At 35.0% G+C, this 9,029-nt stretch overlaps 1 protein-coding gene across 2 annotated transcripts; it reads left to right on the top strand.

Moving 5' to 3' along the window:
• The first annotated feature begins 1,538 nt into the window (after positions 1 to 1,538).
• Positions 1,539 to 8,210, top strand: LOC107875428 (exosome complex component RRP43). Of its 2 annotated transcripts, XR_001675829.2 has the most exons (10): positions 1,539 to 1,662; positions 3,613 to 3,773; positions 3,862 to 3,911; positions 4,014 to 4,083; positions 4,176 to 4,281; positions 5,884 to 5,950; positions 6,291 to 6,366; positions 7,101 to 7,399; positions 7,684 to 7,870; positions 7,974 to 8,210. XR_001675829.2 is itself a non-coding variant. In XM_016722146.2 (9 exons), exons 2-9 carry the CDS (start codon positions 3,614 to 3,616, stop codon positions 7,765 to 7,767), a joined length of 912 nt encoding a protein of 303 aa, XP_016577632.1. In that variant the 5' UTR covers positions 1,539 to 1,662; position 3,613; the 3' UTR covers positions 7,768 to 8,210. The 2 variants fall into 2 exon arrangements, 1 of the variants encoding a protein (XP_016577632.1); XM_016722146.2 differs by having other exon boundaries at positions 7,684 to 8,210.
• Positions 8,211 to 9,029: the final 819 nt, after the last annotated feature.

The following is a 9,029-nucleotide window of genomic DNA, read 5'->3' as shown; positions in this document are numbered from 1 at the left end:
TCTTTAAGAAGAATCTAAATTCTGTTAGAGTTCTGCGAAGCTACTTTACCATAAATCCCGCCTATTTAAAGGGTAACATATTCTCTAAAAGAGGCATCTTGAATATCTCATAAGCTGATGGTATTCGTAAAAAGATTGGGATCTCCAATATCCCACAAAATCATGAGATATTCATAAAGAGATCATCCTATGTTTGAGAATAAGTCACGCCCTCGAATTATAAGGAAAATCAAGAGAGAACACAAAATAAGTCACGCCCTCGAATTATAAGGAAAATCAAGAGAGAACACAAAATCATGAGATATTCATAAAGAGATCATCCTATGTTTGAGAATAAGTCACGCCCGAAGAATTATAAGGAAAATCAAGAGACGCCCTCGAATTATAAGTCATGAGATATTCATAAAGAGATCATCCTATGTTTGAGAATAAGTCACGCCCGAAGAATTATAAGGAAAATCAAGAGACGCCCTCGAATTATAAGGAAAATCAAGAGAGAACACAAAATCATGAGATATTCATAAAGAGATCATCCTATGTTTGAGAATAAGTCACGCCCTCAAATTATGGAGAAGAATTTGAGAATAAGTCACGCCCTCAAATTATGGAAAAGAATTATAAGGAAAATCAAGAGAGAACACAAAATAAGTCACGCCCTCGAATTATAAGGAAAATCAAGAGAGAACACAAAATCATGAGATATTCATAAAGAGATCATCCTATGTTTGAGAATAAGTCACGCCCTCAAATTATGGAGAAAATTAAGAGAGAACACAAAATCAGTCATGCCCTCGAATAACGGAGAAAATCAAGAGAGAATACAAAATCATGAGATATTCATAAAGAGATCATCCTATGTTTGAGAATAAGCCACTAACGGCCCTCAAATTACAGAAAAAATCAAGAGATGAATTACGGAGAAAATCAAGAGAGAAGAATCAAGGGAACAATAGATTTGTAACCACAATCGTTTATCAATGAAAATTTTTTTGTTTCTTCATATTTTTGTTTGTGGTTAAAATTTATTTTCTTGTGGTCCTAAACATGTCATGTAGAAAGTTGAAATTAAAATATTGCAAAAAAAGAAAAAAAATCATTCTTTTTTAAACGGACTAAAAAAAAGTAGGTCATTCTTTTTAAAACGGAAGGAGTATTTATTTTATTAAGGGAGGAAATAATGATTATTCTAGATTTTTTTTTTTGTTTTGGTTAAACTAAATTGTCAATTTTTTTATTTTTTTTTTAATATAACACATGTTGATAGTATCATACTGTCTCAATTCTAGTACAATTGCTTGACCAAAAAGATATTATTCTCTTATAACTTCATTATTTTCATCTATTATTTTCAGCAAAGTGTAACAATCACAATAATAAATTCATAAACTGATTCTGAATCTTTATCTCGAAATTATAATTTTATTAACTAGAATCAAACAAGCCTAAGTAATAAAGGGTTAAATGTTCAGTTGATAAAGTGTAAGGATCAAAATGACAATTAGAAACAAATTTAAGTGTCTCGCATGCAATTACCTCCTGAATTTATAACACCGGGCAGTCCCTTTTTTTCTTTCCCATTTTTCCTCTTCTTCCTCCCCGTTTAAAACTTCATTCGCTTTCACTCCGCCAGCAACACTGCCGTTTGTTCAGCCCCAAATTTTAGTAAGTTTCTCCAGTTCCGACTATAATTAGTTCTTACATTCGTTGATTCTCTAGGAGAAATAAAAGTACCGGTGAAAATTACTTTCTTGCTTGCAAAAATCTAACTTACTGTCTGTGGCCATTTGCATAGTAAAGGTTTTGTAAGTACCCTCTGGATTCAGATAGCGGAGCTGCTGAAATTGACATAGTAAATTAAATTATAAGATAACTTTTGGCTATGGAATTTCATTAATTCATTAGCTTCATTGTTGGCTATGAAATTTCATTAATTCATTAGCTTCATTGTTTTTTTTTTTCTTTTTGAGCATTTTTCATAAAATGTGGTGCTAATAGATGCTCTCCATGTCATGTAGTTATTATCTGAATTGCCATCCATTGCTTGATTTGTTGTTTCATTTTTTGTGCACCGGGCTGCCTTTCCTTTTTTTAAAAATAAAAATAAAAATTGGACTTCAGAAGTAAATTATGCTTGTGTATTTGCTGAAATTTTCAGACTTTATGTTGAAAAATATTTTCTTTTTACCTTATGCATTTGACACTGTCTTTCAGAGAACTTGTTGGAAACACTTATTCCTTGTGTCAAACTCTGTTAATTAGTCAATCAACTAGGCCTCATTTCTAAATTAGTTGTGGTTGGAAGGGTGGAACCAAGATTTTCATTAAGGTGGTTCAAAAATATGAAGAAGTCATGGGGATTCAACATCTACTATATATACCTAAAAATAATATTAACCCTTTATATATAGTGTGATTTTCTACTGACCATACCTAGCTCCACCCGAACACATCAATCTTTATGTACTTATACCATTTTGTGGAAAGACTCCTCTTTTATCCGGATGTTGATTAGCTACACATATTAGGTCCCTATAAGGCTGCCATATTGTTACTGGGTGATGTGAGAACCTCCTTACAACTCTGTCTGAACTGATATGTGTGTGTGATCGCAGCAGTTGGAAAATATATTTTTTTATGTTTCTTATGCAGTTGTCTAGATTCATCTGCATATAAGCATGTACTATAAACTGCATGTATCTTAGCCTAGCAACTGAGAGATGAATCTGGACACGTATCTTAGGTTGGGAACTTGAAAGGTTGATATTCTGAATTAAGAAGACCAAAAGGGAATACTGTGATTACTGATGACGACCCGAATGTATAATGAGAAAATATTCCATGTTACTGATGTTTTAGGATAACTTGGTTATATGAATATTTAGCAGGTTCAATTATATCGCTTTCATTACTGAGATTGTATTAATCAATTCTTTTCTTTGTATCAGGATAATAATCTAATTATTCTTGTCATTGGCCTGATAAACCTCCTTTATTATTTTGCCATTAATAGTCTGTTATAACTCGTAAGTCCATATATTTCAGACTTCAAATTTGTCAAGTAGATGAACATTATTATTGTGCTAATAAATGTGTGATGACTGTGTGACGTGGCCTGTCTAAGTTTTTGAAGATTAACTTCTGAATCTGATAACTGGATAACAGATAGCCCCAAACGAATAATTTTCCACCGAGTTATAGAAAGAACTGCTACATTCTGTAACTTTTTTTCCTTATGATTTTCCTATGGGAAAGACGAACAAATCAAAAATCAACTATAAGCAAAATAACAAACAACAAGAACAACATACCCAGTATACTCCAACAAAGTGGGGTCTGGGGAACTATAAGCAAAATAAGAATTAAGATAGCTTCACTTGGTTGGGTTGAGGTTTTGGCAATACTTCCCCTTTCCCATTTTTTTAATTTATTGACCAATCATTTCTGCATGGCTTGCTTGTTTTACTATAATTTTTAGATTCAAAACCTTCATCCTCACTGAACAGCAGGATACTAGGGTCATGCATTTTATTTGAATATGAGATTTTCTTGCATTCCTATGGTTGGATAATCACTGGTTGGCAAAGCTATTTCTAAAACATCTGATTTCTGTAGAATGGCTGCTGCCAATGGCTCAAGTGAATTGTATTCAGAGATGGAGGTGGATGCATTTAGACGTCTTTTCCCTCTGCGCTATCATGAGCAGCATCTTCTTAAATCTGTCCGAACTGATGCCCGAAAGCTTGGAAGTGCTAGAGATACAACACTTGCACTTGGTTTGTCTAATCATTATTTCAACTTAATAAGTTATTATATTTTCTTTTCTCGGGAGTTGTCCAAACTTGCATCTGTATTTCGCTGCAGGTGCCGTTGCCTCTGCTGATGGATCAGCATTGGCAAAGATTGGCTCCACTGTAAGTGTGTCCGTGGTATCCATTGTTTCTTTTATGTGTAGGAGCTTCTATTTTTCACTTGAATTGCTTCTAAGTTGATTGGTTATCTTGTATCAATTGCAGACGATGTTGGCTGCCATCAAAATGGAAGTCATGACACCAACTGTGGAATGTCCAGATGAGGGATCCATAGGTCAAATTCAAAAAACCTCTCATTTCTCAGTTCCTATTATCTTATTACCCATATAATTTCTGATGATTTATATGATTATATTATGATTACAGCGATCGAATTTCACATGCCTCCCATCTGTTCCCCCCTGGTTCGGCCTGGTAGGCCTGCAGAGGCAGCATCAGTAATTTCAAAGCAGCTGTCAGACACTATCTTGAGGTATGTAATAATAGCTTGCAGATGCCCAAAGTTGGAGTCTAAATTTTCTTTTCTTTTTTAATCTGAACTTGGAATCTAAATCCTCATCATCTAATTCGTTTGTTAGGTATTTTTATACTGTCCATGCCGTATCTTAATTACTGTTTCGTTTTGTAATTTTCCGAGCCTCTCGTAATCTAATATAACGAGTTAACAACACAAATATAAGATTCAACTACACCCACTTATGATCTCACAGCAAAAATAATAATCTGATCCGGAAAATACTCCTGCTTTAAGCATCTTGGCCATGTTTCCATTCTTCGTGGGGGTTATTACCTGTTGGTGAATAAATTGTGACAATATTAATAACTGAAGAAGTTTCTGAAAGAACTTTATGTCACAAGAGTGAATGTTTCTTCTCTGTGGCTGCTCTATTCTGATGGTAATGATGGAACAACTCTGTGCATAGGAACAAAGAGAAGCAGATTTATTTTCTATACACGACAAGTACCAACATGCAATGGGGGACCGCGACTTCAATCTTATTCAACAAAATCATCACCCAATAAATCAACAAAGCCCAAGTTATGTCTCTTTCACCTTAAAGGGAATCACGTGTCGAAACATCTCGAAGGATACCTCCCTCTACTAAGTAACCCTTTCTAAAATACTAAAAAGAAAATCCCTTTTCTTCTAATTCTTTTGAACCTTACCTTTTTCTTATTATTCCATGTGGATAAATCTAAATGGACAATCAAATTTGCTGGGTAGCTGAACCTCTTAGTCATTCTTGCCCAATTGGAAGCCGACCTAATCTGTATGTTTTATGCATTTTAAATAAGATTCCTCTCCTCGGTCCACAAAGACAAAATGTAGGACTGGTGCCAACAATTCATCATGAAAGAAAGGACTCACCAAGTCAGGATTGCACACCTAAAGAAGCTATAGCAAGACCCAATTGAAAATGAATTGATTGTGTCATAAGACCCTTATGTCCACGACCCAATTGTCCCCCCGGGAGGAATATGTGCATCCATAAGATCTTTCATACTTTGCCCAATCAGTATTACCAGATAAGCAGAAGCAGCAGCTTCTGGAAGAACTTCACATTACAAGGGAGAGTATTCTGCTTCTTCTTTTCCCATGTGAATAACTTTGCATGGATCCCTGTTCTCCCAGAAATTTTTGGAACTTAATCATCATTCAATCAATCTTCCCCAGAGCCCACTTTGTGGGATTACACTGGGTATGTTGTTCTTGTTGTTGTTACTCATCATTCGATTAAACATACCTCAATCCCTCACTAGTTGGAGGTCGACCATGTGAATGATCTGACTCCAATTTGCTCTATTTGGAACTTAATCATATCTGTTAATACTGCTCCAACGAAAAGCTTTCAACCAAGAAGTTTCTCTGGTTGTGGAACAAATCTAACTTTTCCTCTGTTTTCCTAAAGGTAGAAGTAAGAGAGAGATACTATGATTGTTAGCTTCATACCTTTGTTTTCCCTTCCCTTTGTAGGTCCTTCCTGTTGGTGTATCTTCTTAATATTTGTTTTTTCTTCACTTTTGATAAGTGTGCCTGTACAACCTTCTTAATAAGCAATTGAAATGTTTGCAGTTCTGGCATGATTGACTTGAAAGAGTTGTGCTTGGTTGGAGGAAAAGCAGCATGGATGGCCTACCTGGTAAGTGGTAAGGAATGTGAAGATCTTGTTTTCTTGCTTTTTTCCTATGGGAGGTAGAAGAAGGAAAAGTCTTGTTCCTTAATTGTACGTTAATTGAAGAGTTAAGTCATCAGAATATGAAACAATGGAAATCCTTGGTGTGTCTAGGCTACCGTTTTCAAATATGTTACTCCGCAAAGGCATCCTCAACATGTAAATTTGGACTATATGTTTTTCAGTTCTTCATCTTTGGTCTTTGAATCTTCCCCTTCTTTATTTTTTCATTTTATGCTAATACAAACGCTTTTAGATCGTAGGCCAAGTTGTTGGTAAGAATTCATATGTCGTATTATTAATACAGGACATATACTGTTTGGATGCTGACGGTTCCCTGTTTGACGCTGCATTACTATCTGCAGTAGCTGCCTTTTCACATTGTAAGTTTGCTATTGCTTGGATTTTCTTAACTATTTCTGTAATCGTTATTCGTCCCATGAGAGAACAACAATATTGTCATTTATATCCTGTTTCTGGTTTTGAGATTGGAATGGACTACATGTTGAAACAAAATTTGAGAAGTAAGATTTTCAATATCAAAGTTGAAAAAGAATAAGAAAGAAGATGATTTTTTTATTACAGAAAATATTTGTATTATCAACAGGCGACGGCAAAAAGAGGACCACCTGTACAAGTTCTTAGAACAACTAGGAATATGGTCAAGAAGCAAGTATGTTGCAACAATCTGGCTTCTATATGTCATGTAATAAACCTTAGAGGAATGCCAGTCTTGAAGAGAATAAAAAGAAAGGGGATGAGCTGTTCTTAGTTTAAGCAATAAATCAAAAGAGAAATCTCTGCCACTTGGTTTTGGTTTGTTAAGGGAATATCATGCAATAAATTTATTTAGCCATTATTGAAAAAGAGATGAAGGAATGAAGAAGAGTGCACATGTTAGGTGCAGTCATGTGATTTTCTTTGTAATTTTTAATTTTCTCAAGGTCGCAACCATTCCAGGAGGTCAATAGCACTTTCTTGGGGGGTAGATGAGGGAACAGTGATTTCCTCTGAAGTGTTCAATACTATCTGTGCTGAGTTGTTTATAACTGTACATATTGGTTTGGAAAAGTTGATTATTGCACGGAATTTTACCTAGAATTGTTTTTTTTTGCAGTGAACATTCCAGTAGTGTCTTTGAATGAAGATGGGCGAATAGTTCTTGTTTCTGAGGACAATGTCCAATTGAAATTGGAAAAGCAGCCTGTCAATACTGAGAAAAGAAAACTGAAATTGAAGTCTCCACCATTCTCCCTAACATGCTTACTTCACAAGAACTACATCCTAGCAGATCCTACAGCAGAGGAAGAATCCATAATGGAAACGGTTGTAACTGTGGTATTGGATTCGTCTTACCAGCTTGTTTCACTTTATAAACCAGGGGGACCAGTTCTTGCCCATACATCAGTCATCCAGGTTAGTTTGCATCATAATCCTAATGCTTGACTAATGGACAATAAGGTTTGTTTTTCTTTTCTTTTCTTTGTAAGGCACATTTGATATTAATCACAGTTCATAGCTAAAAGAGGTCACTAGTTATTGGAAAACTTTTGTGGACATTAGCATTTCCATTTGTTTTGGGCGTGTTCATAACTGTCTCCCCTCCCCCTGCTTTTGAGAAAAGAACAACATGGAAATACCCAGGATTGTTTAATATTGTTTAACCAATTTTTCATAAGAAATGCTCATTACGTCTTCAGGATTGCGTCGCACTGGCAAGACGCAGAATGAAAGAGCTACATAGTGTTTTGAATGAAGCTATTTCTGATATGGAGGTAGACTGAAGGAGATTTTCCTTGCACGATATGCAGCATTCAACAGACAGCTGGTTGTCTTTAGGATTGGGTACCTGAAGTAGTGAACTTTTTGAAAAATTTCATTAGAAAGGTAGCTGTGGTAGCCACGGCTTGCAAATTCAATTTTGGTCGGCCATTTCTCAGTGGGAAATGCATGTTATTTGTTACTAGTAAACTTCTTTTTTTTTTTTCAGGTAATTAATTCAACATATTATTTGTTAGTTTTCTCGGTTGTTTCATTTCTACCATTGGCCTCGAGCGCCATCAACTATTGTGTAGTTGTTTCCTGCCGAGTACTAGTGGTGGCAAATAAGTGGAGTGGATCGGATTTGAGCGGACTGAAAATGGATTGGATTGTACTCCATCTATATGAATATGAGTAAAATGTGAATTGTGTAAAACGATTTGATCAGTCAGATTTTTATCGTCATGTATATTAAAAACTATGCTCTGATTTAATATCCGTTAAAATTTCATAAGCGCTCACATATAAATTTATGTCACATTAAAGATACTGTTTAAATGGTAGTTTATAACCTCTTTACCCCACAAGGCAGAAATAAAATTTACTTATATTTTATTTTCTTGATCATATTTATGAAATTATTTATTATATTAAAAATATTAAATTCAAATGAATCCATTATTAATGCATTATCCGTGGGACATAGTGTGACCAAACAAACCCCACCCCCCAGAAAAAAAACAAATCAAATCTAATATTATAAACTTTGTCCAACGTACGTATATTATATTGTCTATATTCTTTACTTGAAGAGGGAGAAGTAGGAGTGGGGCCGTGGATCCACTAAGGTTGCAGCTGATGATGATGGATTATGAAGTGTCTGAAATGACAGTATCCTTCAGACTGAAATATTCCTCACATAACAATAGCCATTGCCATTGCCATTGCATAGCCGCGTGTTTATACTCCAAAATTATCAGCTGGGGCCGCTTTTCCACCGACCAAAGCCCACTCGCCCTTGGCCCCCTTCCCGCTATTCACATTTCACACCTATAATATTCTAGGAAAAAAGACATGGAATGACTATTTTGAAAAGAAATGATCGGTTCATGTAAAAATTGGACAATTGAAGTTAGTCGGTTTAGTTTAATTTTGATTTTTAGCTATTTAATCCTCGGTCGCATGCAGTCTCTATACCCAATTGATACATTTTTATATCATATTGATATACTTTTATACTACATTGATACACTTTAATACTGTATTGATGCACTTTTATACAATT

This window comes from Capsicum annuum, chromosome 6, assembly GCF_002878395.1.
Source record: "Capsicum annuum cultivar UCD-10X-F1 chromosome 6, UCD10Xv1.1, whole genome shotgun sequence".
Classification (NCBI taxonomy): Eukaryota; Viridiplantae; Streptophyta; class Magnoliopsida; order Solanales; family Solanaceae; genus Capsicum; species Capsicum annuum.
The sequence above is the reverse complement of the archived record's forward strand: the minus strand, read 5'-3'. Positions and strand labels throughout refer to the sequence as shown.

Excerpts from the sequence above, each read along its gene's own strand:
- LOC107875428 (XM_016722146.2), top strand. The coding sequence starts at position 3,614 with ATGGCTGCTGCCAATGGCTCAAGTGAATTGTATTCAGAGATGGAGGTG. Across the intron at positions 3,774-3,861 it reads AGATACAACACTTGCACTTG|GTGCCGTTGCCTCTGCTGAT; the intron begins GTTTGTCTAATC and ends ATTTCGCTGCAG. Across the intron at positions 7,400-7,683 it reads CCCATACATCAGTCATCCAG|GATTGCGTCGCACTGGCAAG; the intron begins GTTAGTTTGCAT and ends TTACGTCTTCAG.